This window comes from Conger conger, chromosome 2, assembly GCF_963514075.1.
Source record: "Conger conger chromosome 2, fConCon1.1, whole genome shotgun sequence".
In the NCBI taxonomy this organism is placed as follows: domain Eukaryota; kingdom Metazoa; phylum Chordata; class Actinopteri; order Anguilliformes; family Congridae; genus Conger; species Conger conger.
In genome coordinates this window covers 77,342,845-77,365,354 of record NC_083761.1, presented here as the reverse complement: position 1 = coordinate 77,365,354, position 22,510 = coordinate 77,342,845, and the positions used below count along the sequence as shown (strand labels likewise).

The 22,510-nt window shown below is 42.6% G+C and overlaps 1 protein-coding gene across 1 annotated transcript; it reads left to right on the top strand.

The window, feature by feature from the left end:
• Window positions 1-4,214: 4,214 nt before the first annotated feature.
• On the top strand, window positions 4,215-7,638 carry LOC133112452 (microfibril-associated glycoprotein 4-like). Its single transcript, XM_061222889.1, has 6 exons — window positions 4,215-4,239; window positions 4,455-4,528; window positions 5,683-5,940; window positions 6,119-6,215; window positions 6,510-6,677; window positions 7,175-7,638. Exons 2-6 carry the CDS (start codon window positions 4,523-4,525, stop codon window positions 7,456-7,458), a joined length of 813 nt encoding a protein of 270 aa, XP_061078873.1. The 5' UTR covers window positions 4,215-4,239; window positions 4,455-4,522; the 3' UTR covers window positions 7,459-7,638.
• Window positions 7,639-22,510: the final 14,872 nt, after the last annotated feature.

Sequence of the window (22,510 nt, the reverse complement as noted above, 5' to 3'; positions counted from 1 at the left end):
CCTTTTGGAATTCAGCATGATGGTAAGTCTCACTCTGACATGCTGTACTAATGCTGCAGTTATGCTTTGAGTCAGAAAGACAAGCAAATCCAAATGCATGTGGATAGTGTATACATCATGAATATGCATTTTGCATTGACTGGTGTTTTGTTTTTTTCTATTATTTATATTAGCGAATGGGACATGTGTATTACTGGATTGGATGGCAGCCAATCACTGTTTATGTGTGCGTGTGTGCATGAATGGGAAGTATTAATTGCACAGCACTTTGGATAAAGGTGCCATAAACAAACCATTTACAATCATAACTTTATAGAAATAGATAAAGTTTATAACTTTATATATAAAGTTGGCTTTCACAACTCAGCTCAACAAACAGAATTAATCATGCCAGGACACTTTTAGCTGGGTACTTCTACAGTTAAATACTTTACTAAAACATTGCTTCAACAGTATGTGCTTACAAGCAATAAAGTATTTGTGTGTACCCTGCACCCTAGATGTTTTTAAATACAAATTTGGTTAAAAATATATATATATATATATAAAATCACTGAGCACTTTATTAGGTATTTATTAGACATGATTTTCTCACAGAGCTGCAGGACAGTGTACCAAAGACAATGGATGCAGTTTTAGGGTGGTCACAACAAATCTTGATTTGACTTAGTTTTTCTAACTGTTCACTGCTCTTTATAGGAAATTGGTAGATATAATGTATAAAAAATGTTAATTTAATTATTTATGAAAGAATCTTTGCCTTATTTAATTTATTTATGTTTTATTATTTATTTTACCCGTGCCTAAGACTTTCCACTGTACTGTATGCCTTCCTGGCCCAGGTTGTGAACGCTTTCCAAGAAATAAACAAAGGAGAGGTAAAACAAAAGCTTGTAAGAGAAACACGGTTTGACTGGTAGAACCACCTTCCTCCGGTCTCATTAAATGAGTCATAGCAGCACATGCTGTTCTAAAGGCTGAACAGTTCGTTCTTCATTTTTCAACTTCATCATGTGTTAATATGAATATATATTATGCATCTCCCAATTACACACTGTGTAACCACCACAAGATAAAGGTGCAAACATATTAAAAAAAAAAAAAACATAAGACAAATTGACTTTGACGTGAATGGTTTTGTTTTTGTTTCTGTGTCTATGGTTTTGTTTCTAAACTAGTGCACTTTATTAATGAATAAGTGAAATCAACCACAGTCTCAAATTTTCCAAATACAAAAAATATTTCCCCAAAAACCAGGTTCCACAATTATTACCACCTCTGGTTTAATACTTTGTGCAAACTCCCCAGGCTAAGCTGAAAGCCATGAGTTTTACCTATAATTTGTGAGAACACATTTGGAGGGATTTGTGACCATTTCTCCATGCAGAACTTTTCAGAATCATTTATATCCGTGGGATACCCCACTCTTCAGTTCAGACCACATGTTTTTCACGGGATTTAAGTCTTGAGACTGAGTTGGCCATTGCAGAACATGGTTGTTGTTTTTACTTCAGCGTTTCTGTGTTGACTTTGATCCAAGACTTACCTAGCAGAGGCAAACAGATTTTCTGCCAAGATTTCCCGGTACTTTGTTGAATTCGTTGTGCCATTGATCTTACACAGTGCTCCTGGACCACTAGCAGCAAAACATCTCTAGAACATCAATGACCCACCGCCCTATTTGACAGTAGGTATGAGGTGCTTCTCCTGGGATGCATTCAATTTAGCCGCCAAACATGTTGATGTCTATGGCCAAAACTACTTAGCACATGATGTAAAAATTATGTTTCTTTCAATGGTATTATTTTCATGTTTTCAGTATTTTTTACAGAATATTTATCAATGGTACCAATAATCTGAGCCCACTGTATCAAGGGTGGCAATAATTCTGGATTTATCATTGACTATATATGGCTAAGATAAATCTATTATTTCTTCTTCTTCAAGTGTCTCCAATGTAGCCAACTTGAGCTTTGGCAGTGAATGTCTTTTTTCTTTGTCAACAGCAAATCAGATGTGAAGTGATGCTCTTTGAAGCCACCCAGTGAGCATTTTGTTTGGTATAAAATGAAATGCTGGCTGGGCATTCAGGTGAAAAATAGGCTACATTTGGTTTTCATGCACTTGTGTTCTAGCTGCCAATGGTGTAGCCAGCCAGCGTAGGCTTTATCCAGCTATATGCATCCTATAGTACCCATACACCCCAGTATACATCACCTTAAAAGAATTGCTGCTCAAAGCAAAGAAACACCACAATACCAAAGAGCTCCCAAATTTCACTGTGTTGGTATGACCTCTTTTTCAACACAAGTGTCATTATTCTGATGGCAAACCCACAGTTGGTGTCCATTTTAGTCTCACCTTACCATTGTCAAGCTGAATGTGGCGTTTCTCAAAAAAAAATAAAAAAATCTACTCTTCTGCTGTTAAGATCTCAGTATTGTTTATGATACAGTGCAGCATACCAGTTAACATGACTTGGGTTCTTTGGTATGGTAGCTATGTTTTTAAAAGATTTAACCTTTTAAATGATGTGTTATGGATCATTTCACACATACCAAGTTCAAAGCTATTCAAAATAATTACCAACAAGCCCAACTATAAACTGAGAGTGAATGTTTCCTGATTGGCTTTCCTGTAGCCTGAAATTATATTGGTCAAACCTGAGCTATATGCATGGTACAGCACCCATTTGGATGATTATTTTACAGGCTGGTTCCAAACCTTTATTTCATACACACTGGCATGAAAAAACGGTTAATGTATTTGGTAATAGTTAACTAGCCCAATATTATATGGTTTGCTAATGTATAAATATTCAAGAAACTAGCTTGTTAGAATATAACAGTATATAACCAATACTGGCTAGGTAGACTGAGCATGCATGGTCTTTTGCAGCTGCACCCTGTTAACCCTCTAAAGAGGTTTGGGTCTATGGGACCCGTTTTCAATGTTTACTAAAATAAAAATAATACAACAAATATTTTTTTCAACCTTTGACTCATAACCCTTGGCTCATTTTCTGTGAAGAACATGTAAATGAACTCATTTTCATTGAGTACACACTGTGCACCCCCCTACACATTTACATTACATACAGGCTATAAGTATGAGGTTTATATGTTTTATAAGTATAAGGTTTGCTGTGTACCTTTACCTGGTCTTCCTCCTACCTTGGACTATTGTGTGTGTGTGTGTGTTTGTGTGTGTGCGTGCGTGCATGCATGCATGCATGCTTGCCAGCGTGCGTGTGTACTTTCTCTTTTAGAATATTAGATTTAGATTTAGATCCACACTGTCAGACTGTGCCCCTTGTGTGGTGTGTAGATACTGTGTTCAATCAGGGCCGTTTGAGTAATGACTGGGTCTCTGAACAAAAGTCCAGTGAAAGGGCCCTCCAGTTTTTTATGACTGGACTGCATTTGCCCCCTCCTTGTGGCTGGGCCCCAGAAAGCTTTGCTGTTTTCCGCCTTATTGTGGGCATGTGTTCATTGTTAAATTTGTGTTCTGTATCCTAATTTCAATTTTATTTAAATTAATAAACACCAATATTGAAGACAGCCTTCTCTCCTTTATATTTGTTGAAGAAAAACATGATTTATTCCTCCCAGTTTTGATTATTATTGATTTGTTTGACCAAAATCACATTTCATCACAAAAAACAAATACTAATGAATGTGATTTAGCAGGGGTAAATGGCACATATTAACCATATATCCTATATGTTATGGTCTATATTGCTTGTAATTAAGTTAAGGTCAACATCTGTGAAGTATTTTTACATAAATTGTTATGACTGTATTGTTTTAAGACCCCAATAATGGTATGGGTCCACCAGACCCGCGAAAACGTCCTGAGTAACAGAAATATGTCCGCCACACAAGGGTCAATGCCCCCCAAAGTAGCCAAATCTGCAGGTATTTGTATAACCGTACTGTAAAGTGTTACATTTCCAAGAACATATTTAAGCACTTGCAAATATAAAGGATGCTCTGCAAAAAAAGTCTAACATTATTATTGAATATAAATTCATATTATTATTGAAGATGATGATGATGATGATGATGATGATGATGATGATGATGATGATGATGATGACGATAAGAATAATCAGTGTACTTAATTACATTAAAAAAACTTTCAGCTGGCTTACTTCCAGAAAAGGCACATTATAAAAGTGTCAGAGGAGAGGAACACCCAGCACATCACAGACTCCTTCAGAAGAGGTTACAAAGCTTGGTGAGCTGGAATGTTTATTTGTCTCTGTACTTCTTTTTATATCAATTATCTTTACTGTGTTTTCATTTCTAATGTATCTACACTGATTACACTGACTGCTTAATGAAATGTATAAGTCACACTTGATAAAGGCTTTGACTAAATTACTACACATTATGGACATGGTATCTTGGTTCAAATGATAATCTTAGCAAATGGACATTTTTTTTATTTAGATCACTTTCACCCAACCTGACTTCAATCGTGTGACATCCCACCTGAACACAACCTTTTGGAATTCAGCATGATGGTAAGTCTCACTCTGACATGCTGTACTAATGCTGAAGTTATGCTTTGAGTCAGAAAGACAAGCAAATCCAAATGCACGTGGATAGTGTATACATCATGAATATGCATTTTGCATTGACTGGTCTTTTCAGGCCTGTATGTCAATTATTTATATTAGGGAATGGGAAATGTGTATTACTGGATTGGATTACTGATTGTGTCTGAAATGTGTGTAATAAGTGAAATTTCTGATGAAAACTTATTTACTTCCCAGCAAACAGGTAGTATCATTCAAACTGATTGCTACATTTTTATAACTCAATTTGCATCTGTCTTTCTAAAATTAAGATTGCCATAAGACATGTTGGTTTGTAAGGCGGCACGGATGGTGCAGTGGGTAGCACTGCCGCCTCACAGCAAGGAGGTCCTGGGTTCGAATTCCCGTCGGTCGGGGCCTCTCTGTGCGGAGATTGCATGTTCTCCCCGTGTCTGCGTGGGTTTCCTCTGGGTACTCACGGTCCAAAGACATGCAGGTTAGGCTGATTGGAGAGTCTAAATTGCCCATAGGTATGAGTGTATGAGTGCATGAGTGTGTGAGTGAATGGTGTGTGTGTCCTGCGATGGACTGGCGACCTGTCCAGGGTGTATTCCCGCCTTTCACCCAATGTATGCTGGGATAGGCTCCAGCCCCCCTGCAACCATGTTCAGGATAAGCGGGTTAAGATAATGGATGGATGGATGGATGTTGGCTTGTTGAGTAGATTGGACATACTTTAAATAAATGGAAACGTTTTATAGATACAAAAACGTTTCAGTGTTTCTCTTGTCTTTGTTCAACATTCCAGCACAGTCACAGCGTCCCTCTCCGCTGTGTTCCCGAGAGGGGTGTGCCTCACCACAATAGCATACCACTTCTGCAATCTGTATCAATGTACCATTACCCTACTAGTTCCACCAAATCAGTCTGTGTTCTGGCACAATGTCAGTGTCCCTCTCTCCTGTGTTTCAGAATAGTGTCAGTATTCTTCACTCCTGTGTTTCAGAATAGTGTCAGTGTTCCTCTCTCCTGTGTTTCAGAATAGTGTCAGTGTTCTTCACTCCTGTGTTTCAGAATAGTGTCAGTGCTCCTCTCTGCTGTGTTCCAGCATAGTCAGTGTTCCTCTCTCCTGTTTCCAGGTGTCAGTGTTCCTACTCGTGCTACTTTCAATCCCTACGATCGTGGCACAAACTACAACCACGCCAAATGCGGTAAAAGAAATCGCGGTACCAATTAAGATCATGGCACCATCACTTCCTGAGGACTGTGATGATGTCTTCAAAAGTGGCTCTACAGACAGTGGGGTGTACACTGTCTATCCTCAAAGGACCACCCAGGGTGTCCAGGTGTACTGTGAGATGGACTGTAAGGATGCTGAGCACAAAGGAGGATGGTTGGTGAGTAACATCACCTGTCAGATAAACTCACCTGCTGAGAGTCTCTTTCTTCCACAGCTCAGAGGCCTGTGTGGAACGCATGCACATATGATGATATTACTGCTGATGATAGGGATTATGATGGTTATTGGTGGTGATATTAGTGAGACAGGCTGGTTTATTTACTTGCATCTTTCAGGTGCTGCAGAGGAGAATGGATGGCTCTGTGAACTTCTACCAACCCTGGAAACAGTACCAGACAGGCTTTGGAAATATTTCTGGAGAACACTGGCTGGGTAAGTAATTTACACTCCCATTTAAATGATTAAATCTACAAACTGACCACATAATCTGCTCAGCGTGTTTCACAGAGAACATTATATGTATACTATTGCCATCATCATCACTGAAGTCCATTCTAGAGTATTACATAAATGTGTATATATGTAACTAAATCCTGTTTGAGAACTTTCAGTTTGAATCAATATCTCTAAAGTATGTTCATGTTTACCAGTGTTGTTTCATACACCAGCCATACATTCCAGTCTTTTGGTTTTGGGTCTGATTACTTTGCTGTGATACAACTGTAGGACTGGATCACATCTTTGCTATTAGTTGGCAAAAAAGGTACATGTTGAAGGTGGAAATGGAAGATTTTGAGGGAGGAAGAGTCCATGCCTGCTATGACTCCTTCTCTATCGATCCTGAGTCTGATGGATACAGGCTGCATGTTGGCAAATACAGAGATGGAGGTGCAGGTGAGCAGTGTTGCTGCTGGTGTGTATGTGTGTGTGTTTGTCTGTGTGTGTATGAGAGAGTGGAAGTTGCAGAAAAGGGATTTAAGGGTATTTCACATTGCTTCTACACTAGTACATTTGTGGAGCTTACCCCATTGTGTTTGCATTGAGAAAATGCTCGCAACATCGGTCATCTCTGCCAACAGTGAATGGAATCGCCATATCTCCCATTTTTCCAGCTCCCAATTATCTCCAATTACGTTTTGAGACCTCTGCAAAATGTATTTTAAAGCACACACTAAGTACGGAGCACAATAGATGGCTAAGACAGCACAAACGGAAATATGGTGATGCCATTAACGGTCGGCAGGGAAAACTGATGTTGCTAGTATTCACTAAAAGAAAAGGAAAAAATGTGAGTAAATGCTGGTCCACTAAATCACTTGTGTGCTACTATAGTGAGATGTCCCTTTTAGATCTGCTGTGCCACATGGTCATTCTCTTGCTCTGATTTTCAGGTGATGATCTGATAGCTTCCAACGGGAGAACATTTTCCACGTTTGACTTTGGAGTTTATCGTTATAATGCTGAAAGATATAATGGAGGATTCTGGTTCACCTACCATGTTTACGCAAACCCCAATGGCTTGTACAAATGGGGACGCCACTCATACCGAGATACAGGTGTCATATGGCGCTTTTGGAAAGGGTCCTCTTACTCTTTGAAAAGCATCTCCATGAAGATCAAACCTCTGTCTCTGGAAGACATACGCTCCTTCAACTCCGTCAATCTTCATTACTAATCTCAATGGGTCCAACTATGGGTTTGTCATGAAGATTATCGCATGGGAGTCCTTACTGGGGTAATTTTAGGATATCAAATGAAGAAGATTAACATGATTTGATGATTTAATTTCTCTCCTTTTTATAATTACACTCACCAAGGCCACTCTTGCCTTGGCTTCTGTGTTTGTAATCACCTGATCACCTGCTTCCAAATAAACATCATCCTAATAAGTTGTTTCCTGTATTTACTGTTTTTATTTGTGGCCTTCCTGTTTGTCAGCCCATTTTCTCCTCTAAGCTCTGGTGTTTCCAGCCACAGAACTGCCACTCAGATCACCCATCCCGCCCAATCTTAATGTTTGGTCAAACGATAACTAAGCATCTTCACAATGTTTTCATTCTTTATATATCGAGTTGCAGCATTACACATTACATTATATTACATTACATTACAGGCATTTAGCAGACGCTGAATCTTATCCAGAGTGTCGTACAACACAGTGCACATCGAACACAGAGACAAGTGTGATGAGGACCCTAGAGGACAGTACGGTTCCAAGTCCTAGCGTGACCATATAGATATAATAATGTGGCAATAATGCAGCCACATTATTTGCTGAAATGAGCGACAGTGAGCCACAAGAAGAAGGCAGATGGTACTTTCACCAAGCAACGCATTTAAAAGCAAAGTTTCCGAACGAAAGCATACAGCCATAGATGGTATCTACATCTTTGCACTGCAGACAGTTCAAGATATGCAGTGCGCACAATAATTCTTTGGACATATGTGACACATTTTTGTTATTTTGGTTATGTACTCTTATTTCGAGGTCTGTTTTGACAACAAATAACTCCGTCCTTCAGACTATCTAATTACATTTGTATCGTATACTTGTCATTTTAAAGATTCATTGAAGTTCCAAATTTGTGGTTAGATGCTCTAGATAATAGACATTTCCTGAAACTGATTTCTAATTGTGCAGTTATCCTGCTTTGCCAAGATAAGTGGTGCCCTATGTAAATATAGGAGTACAGTACTCTGCAAGTCTTAGGCACCTGTATAACATTCTGTAGAGATAAGATTCTTTCAAAAATAATTAAATGAAAGGTCCTAAATAAATGTCCTATACATTTTACATTACATTTTTGTAATTTGGCCGAATAGTTAAAAACTGAGATATATAACTGCAGTACAGTGTTGGCTAAGACAATCAGCAGGGAGGTTCTTCCAAGCACGTTGGAGAACTTCTCACAGTTCTTCTGCAGACTTTGGTTGGCTCCTTGCTTCTGATCTCAGACAGCCTTGATCAAGTTATGTAAAAAGTAGTAAATTGCTTACAGTAATATGTTACTTTTTTAATTAAATACAAAAATGTCTCTGTAAAATTAAATCTTTTGGAAAATTAATATTTGGAAATCTCAAATGTGACCTTTTATACTAACACACACAAAAAAATAAACATAAATATAATAAAGTCTAGGGTGCCTAAGACTTCTGCACAGTGCTGTATATCCCCTACAACCCAAGGACATGCAATGTACAAAACAAGACTACTTTCAATTACATAACATTCATCAGGTTTCAGAACTATAGTAGCGAGACCACAGGACTATGTTTTCAAGTATTTATTTTCTTTGTAGCACAGTAAACAGGTGAAGGTCGATAACCGGCAAATGGTAGCAATAGACATCAGGCAGATTGTTAAGGAGAGTCCAGGCAATGGGTCGGTACACCAGCAAGCAGATATGTCAGTGATAATCCAATATGAAGTCGAAGTCACAGGCAAAGGGTCGATAACACACGGGCAGTCCAAACAAAAACATAATCCAGAAACAGAACATGAGAAGCCAAACTGGGTCGAAAAACTATGGGTCAAATCAGAACAGAAGGATAATTCAAGAGGCAAGTCTAGGGCAAGTCTAGGACAAAACAGGTCATAACAGAAATCAATCTGAAAATAATGCTGGTGTGTATGGTCGGGACACATAACAATGCGGCAATGAAAGACAGAAACAAAGGGCTTTAAATACACGTAACTGAACTAGAATCAAAATGAGACTGGAGGTGGAATCGATGACAGTTGACAGGAAGGAAGTACATATAAGGAGTGGAAAGGCGGAGACATGAAACGAGACATAGATTAAACGAATGAATGACAGGAACAACCAGGAAACAGACAATGGTAAGTACAGAGGGAATGAATACACAGAAACGCTAACCACTTAGAAGAAAAATTGACAATGAAAAACACAGAACCTGACAACATTAATATGTCCCAAACATTTTGGTGCCATGTTTGAGAAACCTTTGTTGGCAAGCACAGAGGTAAGACATTTGTTGTAGTTTTTCACCAGGTTTGCACAGATCTTGGGAGGGATTTTGGTCCACTCCTCATTGCAGATCCTCTTCAAATTCTTAAGGATCCGAGGCTGTCACTTGGCAACTCGAAGCTTCAGCTCCCTCCACAGATTTTCGATGGGATTTAGGTCTGGAGACTGGCTAGGCCACTCCAGGACCTTAATATGCTCCTTTTTGAGCCACTCCTTTGTTGCCTTGGCCGTATATTTTGGGTCATTGTCATGTTGGAAGACCCATCCACGACCCATTTTCAGTGCTCTCACTGAGGGAAGGAGGTTGTCGCCCAAAATTTCCTGGTACATGGTCCCATTCATCCTCCCCTCAATACGGTGAAGTCGTCCTGTCCCCTTAGCTGAGAAACACCCCCAAAGCATAAGGTTTCCACCTCCATGCTTCACAGTGGGGATGGTGCTCTTGGGATTGTACTCAGCATTTCTCTTCCTCCAAACACGGCAAGTCGAGTTGATGCCAAATAGCTCTATTTTGGTCTCATCTGACCACATCACCTTCTCCCAAGCCTCCTTTGATCATCCTGGTGTTCTTTGGTAAACTTCAGACGGGCCTGTACATGTGCCTTCTTCAGCAGAGGAACATTGCGCGCGCAGCAGGATTTTAATCCATCACGGTGTAGTGTGTTACTGATGGTTCTCTTCGTGACTGTGGTCCCAACTGCCTTCAGGTCATTAACAAGCTCCTCCTGTGTAGTACTGGGCTGATCCCTGACCTTTCTCATGATCATTGATATCCTATGAGGCGAGATCTTGCGTGGAGCCCCAGACCGAGGGAGCTTGGCGGTGACTTTGTGTTTCTTCCGTTTTCTAATAATTGCTCCAACAGTTGTTAACTTCTCACCAAGCTGCTTGCTTATTTTCTTGTAGCCCATCCCAGCCTTGTGCAGGTCTACAATTTTGTCCCTGATGTCCTTAGACAGCTCCTTTGTCTTGGCCATGGTGGAAACGTTGGAATCTGATTTATTGTGTGGACAGGTGTCTTTTATACAGCTACATAATGATGTAACGAGTTGATACAGGTGTTTTGGGTAATGAGTTGAGATTAGGAGTGCTTCTTAATGGAAAACTAACTGGTCTGTGGGAGCCAGAATTATTGCTGATTGGTAGGGGATCAAATACTTTTTTCATGCAAAAATACGATAATAAATTTATAAAATGTATATGATGTTGTTACTGTGGATTATTTTGTGACATTCTGTCTCTCAATGTTAAAATGTACCTATGATTAAAATTCTACACAGTTCCATTCTTTGTAAGTGGGCAAACCTACAAAATCAGCAAGGGATCAAGTAATTATTGCTCCCACTGTATGTGTGGTTTCAGTTGTTTGCATCAGCAAACAGACTTCATGTGGTACCCTTGGCAGTGATCAGTTCTGCAAATGAGGGTTATGTTTTAGCACGTTTAATTTTTGCGAATACTAAATTTACCAGTGTATGTCTAAAGAGGGAAGTTGACAAAGTCTAGCTTAGGCTCTTTGTTTGCATCAGTTTGCATAGAGAACGCATATACTATATTTTATATTAAGATTTTTTATATTAACTTAATATGCTTGAAGCTGGCGGCACGGATGGTGCAGTGGGTCGCACTGCCGCCTCACAGCAAGGAGGTCCTGGGTTCGAATCCCCATCGGCCGGGGCCTCGCTGTGTGGAGTTTGCATGTTCTCCCCGTGTCTGCGTGGGTTTCCTCCGGGTACTCCGGTTTCCTCCCACAGTCCAAATACATGCAGGTTAGGCTGATTGGAGAGTCTAAATTGCCCATAGGTATGAGTGTGTGAGTGAATGCTGTGTGTGTGTGCCCTGTGATGGACTGGCGACCTGTCCAGGGTGTATTCCTGCCTTTCACCCAATGTATGCTGGGATAGGCTCCAGCCCCCCTGCGACCCTGTTCAGGATAAGCGGGTTAAGATAATGGATGGATGGATGGATGGATGCTTGAAGCTGCTGTGTATCATGTGTGCAGATTCTTTTGTGTTCAACATCTGGAGGTGTTCACCACCTACTTGACCCAGCTCTTAGACCAGGAAGGCTACGGACCATTTCCAGTCTGGACTAGGCCTACTGCAACCACCTCTGCCATCTGGCCTGTGCAGCTCCTCCAGAGAGCCTCTGCTCACCTGAACTACAGCCTCACCCTCTCGGCCACGGCACTCCCCCTCTCTTCGCTCTCAGCTGGGTAGCTATATCAGCTGCATCACATTCAAAACCTTGGTACTGGCCTATCGGGCAGCTAGAGGAACAACTCTGTTATAGCTTCAAAAGATCATCGGACCCCACTTACCTACCAGACCAGTCTGCTCTGCTACTGATGTGCTACCCGTGGGCTAAAGCACGCTGTGGCTTTGTTCTTGTGTACAAATACATTTACAACTCCAAGATGAGGCTATAACTGCAGATATATACACACACTGCTTTGCGCACTATGCACACAAACACACAAGCATGCAAGCATCCAGCATTTTGGACAGTGTCCACAATACCAGAAGTCTTCTGCCATCTAGTGGTAAAATGAAGCAAGGACACTGACCTCACCAAGAAAGAAACAAGGCTCAGGAAGTTTTAATTTGACACGTGAGAGAACTGAGAGATCAGTACTCATCTTAAACATATCACAGCTCATGACAGCCAGCAGAATTAAACAGGATCAGCAATAAGATCACCATGGCGACATTGTTTTACATTTACATTTTAGTCATTTGGCAGACGCTTTTAATCCAAAGTGCATAGGTTCTTCCAGAAGTTAAAGCATTAAATCCATAATTAGTAAAGTACACATGAAGTGCTATTCTAAACAAAAAATACAGTGAACATAGGTGCCAATTTTTTTTTTTTTTTTTTGGGCGGGGTTAGACAAGAGGGATATCGGAAGGGGGGGGGGGGATCAGGAGGGAGGACTAAAGCACAGTTTGAAAAGGTGTGTTTTTAGTCTGCGTTGAAATAGGGGGATGGTTTCTGCTGTCCTGACAGTGGTAGGCAAGTAATTCCACCATGGGGGAACCAGAATGAAAAACAGGCGTGAACGTGCAGCTCAACCACCAGGTTACATTACGTGGCATTTAGCAGGTGTAGGTGCTCGTAGTGAGGGAACCATAAGGCGACCAGAGCTGGCAGACCAGAGTGGTCTAGCTGGGGAGTAGGGCGTGATTAAGGATTGCATGTAAGGTGGGGCAGACCCCTTAGCAGCCTGGAATACCAACACTAGGGCCTTGAAGCAGATGTGTGCGGCAACAGGAAGCCAGTAGAGGCCAATGAGGAGCGGGGTGACATGAGCCGACCTGGTGATCAGGCGGGCCGCAGCATTCTGGACCAGCTGGAGGGGCTTAATGGCACAAGTTGGGAGACCGGCTAGGATGGAGTTGCCGTAATCCAGGCGGAAATGACGAGCACCTGGACTAGGAGCCGGCTGGCTTTCTCTGTCAGGAGATGACGGATGCGGCGTATATTATACAGAAAGAACCTGCAGGTTCTGGCAGTGGAGGATACTTGTGGAGCGAGGGTGAGGTGGTTATCAAGAGTCACCCCAGGATTCTTGGCCTTATGGGAGGAGGATACTACAAAGTCCTCAACAATCAGTGAGAGGTCAATTATCGGAGAGGACTTAGCAGGGATGTAGAGAAGCTCAGTCTTGGCAAGGTTAAGCTTCAGGTGGTGGGAAGTCATCCATGCAGAAATATGCCAAGCAGGCAGAGATCTGTGTGGTGACCTTGGTATTGGGGAGGAAGGAAAGAAAGAGTTGCGTGTCATCACTGTAAGAATGGTAAGAAAAGCCATGGGATGAGATAACAGAACCAAGAGACACGGTGTATAGAGAAAAGAGGAGAGGACCAAGAACTGAGCCCTGCGTGATGAGGGAGTTGGGGGGGAGGGGGGGGGGAAGAAGAGAGGAGAAGGTTGAAAACAGTTTGCGGGGATTAGAGTTGCCACTCCCTGCTCACAATGTTGCCTTGGTGGTCCTATTGCTGATCCTGTTTAATTCTACTGGCTGTCATGAGCTGTGATATGTTTAAGATGAGTACTGATCCCTAAGTTCTCTCACGTGTCAAATTAAAACTTCCTGAGCCTTGTTTCTTTCTTGGTGAGGTGTCAGTCGTTAGTGTCCTTGCTTCATTTTACCACTAGATGGCAGCAGACTTCTGGTATTGTGGACACTGTCCATGACAGTTTTAAGTAAGCAAAATGCTAGATGCTTGCATGCTTGTGTGTTTGTGTGCATAGTGCACAAAGCAGTTTGTGTATATATCTGCAGTTATAGCCTCATCTTGGAGCTGCAAATGTATTTGTAAGCAAGAACAAACCATAGCATACTTTAGACCACGGGTAGCACATCAGTAGCAGATCAGACTGGTCTGGTAGGTAAGTGGGGTCCGATGATCTTTTGAAGCTATAACAGAGTTGTTCCTCTAGCTGCCCGATAGGCCAGCACCAAGGTTTTGAATGTGATGCAGCTGATATAGCTACCCGGCTGAGAGTGAGGAGAGGGGGAGTGCCGTGGCCGAGAGGGTGAGTTGCAGCCTCAGACGGCCTCGATGGACACCCGTAGATAGACACCCGTCGACTTTGTAAGCCTGCGATTTCGTTCGCGGAGGCAAGTAGACGAGGTGCCGCTGGTGCGCTATACGACTGCTTAAATAACTAGCTGATACTGAATCACAGAAAATGCTACAAACCCACAGGAGAACACTAATACACACTGAACTGAGCTCAGCTGTGCCAGTAATTATACCCTGAACAGGATGCAAACTATTGGCTCTCCTACAACAAAAGCTGTGGCCTGCCAGCCAGTTGGAGACAATAGCCTAACTCAATAGCCTAGCCCACCTGAGAGAAATAAACACACAATCTAATCACTGCAATCTAAATAAACACCACTTCTACTAACTAACTAAAAAATAAACAGCACTACACTACAGTGACTACTAAACTTAGTTAGAAACAGCACAAACAAATTAATCGATAAGTTTTCTGGCAGTCGGAGGGTTGCTGGTGCGATCCCGCCCTGTGTTTGCCCTCAGCAAGACGCCTAATCCCCAATTGCACCTGACTGATTAACATGGCATTGAGTATACGTGCTCAGTCTACCTACCCTGTATAAATAAAAGTTAATAAATAATAAATATGTTACATGAATTTGCATTAACTAATGCAGTTATTAACTAACTACTGAGAAGTTCATCTGCACAGCTGTTTTATGCATTTCTACATCATTAATTCATGTCAACAGCTACATTAGTTAAAGGTACAATCGGTAAGATTGTTATGTTAAAACATTGCAAGACTATTGTAAATCCCTTCCTATTATTGAAAAAGGCTCACTGACATGTTGACTCACCCTCTGCCTGTGTTTATAGTCATTTTTTTTTACCCTCCTCCATTAATGTGTCAGGACAAAACAACTATGCTGCAAGTCGTATGTTATACTTCTCATCTCAAATTTAACATGTGGCCTGTAGTGAAGTGGTTAAACTACATGACAGGGACCCGCAAAGTCGCTGGTTGTAATCCCGGTGTAGCCACAATAAGATCCGCACAGCCATTGGGCCCTTGAGCAAGGCCCTTAACCCTGCATTGCTCCAGCATAGGATTGTCTCCTGCTAAGTCTAATCAACAGTACATCGCTCCAATGTAATATAATGTATCATCTGAAGTAGCAGACTTTTCAGATGTAAACTTGATTGAGGCTGTCTGGGATTACTTGGATACCCATAAGCAAACATGAAAGCCAAAGTCTGCAGAACTGTGGCAAGTTCTCCAGTACGTTTGGACAACCTTCCAGATGATTTCTTATAGAACTGCAGGACAGTATACCAAAGAGGATGAATGGATGGATGGATGGATGGATGGAATCGCAATCATAGAGACAAAGCAGAGACTGAGGTTTAAATACATGAGGGAAGGTGACAATCTAGGAGAGAAAGGTGGGCTAACAAATAGACAACAGGTGGGAAACATAATAGGGTAATAATACAATAACGGGGGGAGAAGAAAACGCGGACTGGATGCACGATAGCACACATGTAAAACATACGGCTCTGGATTAGGGAGTATACACTAGCATAGATTGAAGACATAGTAATAGTCAGAGACAGATGCAAACACTTAGCTGAAACTCAGCAAGTAATCAGGGATAGCAAAGGGAGGCGGAGTTATAAAACAGTGCGGAAAACTAAGAGATTGCGTCAGTGAGTTTGTTACGTGATAAATCTAAACTACCCAATTAAAGTGACTGTTAGTTAGTTAGTTAGACAGACAGTAAGGGTATTAATCAGATTAGTACTGTACAATATCTAGATTAGTAGTAGTTAGTAAGACTTGCTTTACAACATTTAACTATCAAAAGAAGCCGGAAGTAAGCAATGCAAGATTGGAAGGAAGGTTGAACCCTGGAACTACCGTAAACACCCGAATAGTGCAGACTTAATTATTTATGAAAGAATCTAAAGAATTTTATTTAAAAAATGTTTTACCCATGCCTAAGACTTTTCACTGTACTGTATGCCTTCCTGGCCCAAGTTCTGAATGCTTTGAAAGAAATAAACAAAGGAGAGGTAAAACAAAAGCATGCAAGAGAAACACGGTTTGACTGGTAGAACCACCTTCATACGGTCTCATCAAATGAGTCATTGTTCATTCTTAAACTTCATCAAGTGTTAATATGAATCTATATTATGCATCTTTCACTTAGACACTGTGTAACCACCATAAGATAAAGGTGCAAACATATTTTTTTCAAAATGCATAATACAATAATACAATATAATTGACTTTGACATGAATGGTTTTGTTTTTGTTTCTGTGTCTATGGTTTTGTTTCTAAACTGAGAGCAGGATGTCAGAGAGTGCCCATTGTGGGGCTGCAGAACTAAATAGCACCCTCATAACTACATCACCATCAGAAATAGCAGTGGCCATCACAACTCAACTGGAATAACTGAATGAATTGTGCCAGGACCAACGACACCGGAAAGAGTGCTGGGAAAAAGTTAGTGGTGCCATGGCCCAAAGCACCAGCTAGAATTTTGTCCAAAAACATAAACTCGGACATCTAATATCATATTACTACTCATACTAAGATAACTGCAAGTTCGACTCAATCGCTAAACACAAAAACAACGTAAGGTAACTGGCCAGCATGACTCAACATGATTCCACGGACAGATCACCACTGAAATCATATTGAAATGAACAGTGTTTTGGGGTTTTTGTATTCATAATGGAATATGTTAATAATAATAAAATATTATTATTATTTTAAGCATTACTTTGTTCTTTGGTAGATAGTGTAAGCAATGAGTATACTTTTTAATTTTTAACTTTCCGTTGCTGCCTCAGGCTTTCGCACTTCCAGTACTTATGTGGCATCTAATGCCTTGCATTATATGAATATACCATAGCAACCAGCTGGCAACCAACTGGCACACCTTAGCAATGACCTTGTTGCTTAAGTAAAGTCTTAAAAGTAAAGACTCACATTGAGAATCTGGTAAATACCTAGATGTTTCTATGCTGCTGAGACCTTTTTCTATGTTATTACCAATGAATGTATTGATCATCTGAGAGGCAGTTCTTAAACCACGGGAGGGCCGGGGTATGAAGGCTAATTCTTTTCTGGACAGTCAGATTATCAACATATCCACAGTTGTGTATCAGAGGGAAATTAAATGAAGGTTCTTTGTGCTCCATCTGCCCTGTCTTTGCTTATTTACTTGTTTGTTTGTATGACCTGGCATGATTACGCAATGACTGTGAGAGTACATACTGTCACGTACACAACATCATAATTCTGTCAGAAACACCTGAGCTATGAGTGCCTGTGGGCGCTGGGCTGCTGTTCAAGGACCTGAAGGCCTGCCAGGGTTTGAGAGACGCCCACATGTTCATCCAAAACGAGCCCAAGACACACCCGCATTTTTAGATCACGCTAATGCTGCCATGTTTTCATTGGATCCATATCAGAACTGGATAACCACCACTTAAAAACTAGCAACGTGCAGCGAGTAGCTCATGCCTATAGCTAAGGTCACAAAACATCACTAAATTAATGTATTAAAAATAAGCATAGCCTACCCTTTAACAAATAACACAAACCTAAAAGAGCAAAATGAAATAAAATATGATAATTATGGAGCCAACTATATATGGGCCAATCTACAGACGTTATGCAAATTGAGGGTTGGAAAAAAGTGTCAATTTGCTGCATCTGTTGAATGTTTTAGACGATTACTTACTTATATAAAAAGCCACGAATTCAACCTCCTTGATTGGCTGACCCCCTAATAACACACAAGCAACAACCTATTATTACATAGCAACCACCTAGCACATCCGAGCAATGACCTCGTTGCGAGGGTCTAGCAACCACATAATAGACAAGTGAGCTCCAATCCTAAACCTAAAAGTTTTTTCCTATTTGTGAGAACACATTTGGAGGGATTTTGACCATTCCTCCGTGCAGAACTTTTCGGAATCATTGATTTCCTTGGGATAGCCCCCTCTTCAGTTCAGACCACATGTTTTTCACGGGATTTAAGTCTTGAGACTGAGTTGGCCATTGCAGAACATGGTTGTTGTTTTTACTTCAGCGTTTCTGTGTTGACTTTGATCCAAGACTTACCTAGCAGAGGCAAACAGATTTTCTGCCAAGATTTCCCGGTACTTTGTTGAATTCGTTGTGCCATTGATCTTACACAGTGCTCCTGGACCACTAGCAGCAAAACATCTCTAAAACATCAATGACCCACCGCCCTATTTGACAGTAGGTATGAGGTGCTTCTCCTGGGATGCATTCAATTTAGCCGCCAAACATGTTGATGTCTATGGCCAAAACTACTTACCACATAATGTTTTTTTAAATATTGGTATTATTTTCATGTTTTCAGTATTTTTTACAGAATATTTATCAAAGGTACCAATAATCTGGAGCCCGCTGTATCAAGGGTGGCAATAATGCTGGAATTGACTGTATATGTCTATGATAAATCTATTATTTCTACTTCTTCAAGTGTCTCCAATGTAGCCAACTTGTGCTTTGGCAGTGAATGTCTTTTTTCTTTGTCAACAGCAAATCAGATGTGAAGTGATGCTCTTTGAAGCCACCCAGTGAGCATTTTGTTTGGTATAAAGTTGGTGAAATGCTGGCTAGGCATTCAGGTGAAAAACAGGCTACATACAGTTTTCTAGCTGCCAATGGTGTAGCCAGCCAGCGTAGGCTTTCTCCAGCTATATGCATCCTATAGCACCCATACACCCCAGTATACATCACCTTAAAATAACTGCTGCACATAAGTTTGAATAGTTGAGTGAAAGATTGCGAGGTTTATAAGATCCCCAACAATAGAACAGTCATTCCTGGCACAGTCAGGGGGCTCGGATGGTGCAGTGGGTAGCACTGCCGCCTCACAGCAAGGAGGTCCTGATTTCGAATCCCCGTTGGCTGGGGCCTCTCTGTGTGGAGATTGCATGTTCTCCCCGTGTTTGCGTGGGTTTCCTCCAGGTACTCCGGTTTCCTCCCACAGTCCAAAGACATGCAGGTTAGGCTGATTGGAGAGTCTAAATTGCCCGTGGGTATGAGCGTGTGAGTGAATGGTGTTTGTGCCCTGCGATGGACTGGCGACCTGTCCTGGGTGTATTCCTGCCTTTCGCCCAATGTATGCTGGGATAGGCTCTAGCCCCCCTGCGACCCTGTTCAGGATAAGCGGGTTAGGATAATGGATGAATGGATGGATGGCACAGTCAGTATTTTATAATTCACTACATGTCACGTTTCAGGTCTGTCTCGCCATGTTTTATGTTTATTCATGTTGTCTTAGTCACGTAGTGTCTTCATGTATTATGTTAGTCTAGGTTCGTCATGTTGTTTAGTTATGTTTCGTTACGATTTATTTTCTTGTCATGTCTAGTTATGTTTTCGTACGATTATATTCCTGGTTATGTTTAGTGGTTATCGTCTTAGTTTCGCTTTGTGTCATGTTTTGATTTATGTTTATTGTTACGTTAACTGGTCACGGTTTATGCGTACACTTTTACATGTTTTTCCGCAAACCTTGCGTTCCACCTTTTCTCTCTCGCTCCTTCTGTCATTCACTCCCTAATTATTTCCATTTGTCTATTTACTAAAACGACTAACGCTAGATCAGGATTGGGTAGAAACTAACAAGACTAATCATGTGTTCATGTTACCTTACGTTTCTCGTGCATGTCATTTACTAATTTACTAATGCTAGGGCAGGATAGGTTTATTACTAACGATTACTAATCTCCTTGTTAAACTTGTCATCCATCGCACCTGTTTTCCATTTCCTTGCTACGCTCTAACTAATTGTCTACACCTGTCTACACCCGCATTTATAGCCCAGTCGCGCAACTGTTCTTCGCGAAATTGTCTGCCTCTTGTTATCAAAGCAACTCTTGAGCATTTACATTATTTGATTACACGTTACGATCCAAGCCTGTTTTACCGACCATTGAACATTGATTTCTGTTTTGTTGACCATCGTTTGTTTTTGACCACGTCCTCGCCTACCGATTTTGTACTTTTGCCTCGCTGTTTGTTTTATGGTTTTGACTTCCGCATCGCCCACGACTACGCCTCTGCCTGCCGTCCGTCTGTTCATCTGCCCCGCTGACAGCTCTCCTGCTACCGGACCTCCCTGCTCGTCTACCGACTACGAGTTTGCCTCTTCCCTCGGCACCGTGCTTTTTGTTTGTTTACTTTTTGTTTGGCTGGATCTACGTGTATGGACTTTGCTTGTGTTGACTACTCTCCTGGGATTCGTCCCGAATAAAGCCCTGAGGGGTCTTTATATTACTATTGTTTCTGAGTCGTGCATTTTGGGTCCAACCCCCACGCACCCGTCTCAGAACAATTTCGCCACAATGGACCCTGCTGACTCTACTGCCATGTTCCACGCCCTCCAGGAACAAGGAGCCATCGTCCAGCAGCATTCACAAGGAATCTCCGAGCTTCACCTGGAGATTCGTGAACTGTGTGCGGAGATGAAGAAGCTTGCTGTCGCGGTCCTGCTACAACCACGGGAGGAGCCTACCCACCCACCCGCATCCCCAGCGTTCAACCCCATGGAAACCTGGCAATTCCGGGAGCCCCAACAACCCCCCCCGGAGAGGTTCGGTGGAGAAACTGAGAGGTGCAAGGCTTTCCTACTCCAATGTGACTTCGTATTCAGGCAACAGCCCCAGACCTACAACAGTGACGACCGTGTGATGGGACTGCTGAAGGGGAGGGCATTGGACTGGGCTACTGCGGTGTGGACCAGGGGTTCATCTCCTCCTCGTTACCCGGCCTTCGTCGAGGAGATTCGGAAGGTTTTCCAACATGCATCCAGCGACCAGGAGCCATCCCAGAGACTGATTGCTCTGCGCCAGGGACGGAAGACCGCGGCAGACCACTCCATCGACTTCCGCACCCTCGCGGCGGCCACTAGTTGGAACGATGCGGCGTTGGCGAATCTCTTCCTGGCCAGCCTGAGTGAGACTCTCCAGGACGAGTTGGCGCGACTGGACCCCATCACCCAGCTCGACCAACTCGTGCGCACCACGATCCGCCTGGACAACCGTGCCAGACAACGCCGGTCGGAGAGACCGATCCTTCCCGGCAACCCGTACCCCAGGCAGGGGCCAGATCCTCGACAAGAGGAGCAGCAGTCGGAGGGACCCGAACCCATGGACCTGTCCCGGGCCGGTACCAAGATCTCCACTGAGGAACGAGCACGCCGCAGAACCACCGGCTCGTGCTTCTACTGTGGGAGGCCGGGTCACACCCAGGCTCGGTGCTCCTTCAGGACCAGGCGACCAGTAGAGGTGAGAGCAGTCGACAGGCATGAGGGTTCTGACAGAGACAACCATCGTCCCACGCTCACCACCCTGCTGATTCTTCCCGACGGAACAACCAGGGTTAACGCATTGGTGGATTCTGGAGCGGACGCCAACCTCATCGACGAAGTTCTGGTGTCTGAACTGAACATTCCCACCCTCCCTCTACCCCACCCTGAGAATGCGCGGTCGCTGGATGGAAGGACTTTCTGCCGCATGACGCACATCACTATTCCCGTACAACTGATCATTTCTGGGAACCATCGGGAGATGATCCAGTTCCGCGTCATCCAGTCCCCCAATGACCAACTCATCTTGGGATTACCCTGGCTCCAGAAACACAACCCCACGATCAACTGGAGTTCTAATCAAGTTCAAGCCTGGGATTCTAAATGTCATCTGTCCTGCTTGTGTTCCGCCCCACCACCAGCAGAGGGAGCACTAGCCCCACCACAGACTCCCAGGCCCTCCCTGGAAAGGGTTCCCACACCTTACCATGACCTGGCCACGGTGTTCTCCAAGACTCAAGCTCAGTCACTGCCGCCCCATCGACCCTACGACTGCGCCATCGAGCTCCTTCCCGGTTCGTCACTCCCCTCTAGTCGCCTATACAACGTCTCCAGACCAGAAAGGGAGGCTATGGAGAAATACATCCGTGACTGCCTGGCTAATGGACTAATTTGCCCATCTTCCTCTCCCGTCGGTGCGGGATTCTTCTTCGTTCAGAAGAAGGATGGCTCTCTACGCCCGTGCATCGACTACAGGGAGCTGAACAACATCACGGTGAGGAACAAGTATCCTCTGCCCCTGATGGACTCCGCGTTCCACCCACTTCACGAGGCCACCATCTTCACCAAGTTGGATCTTCGCAAC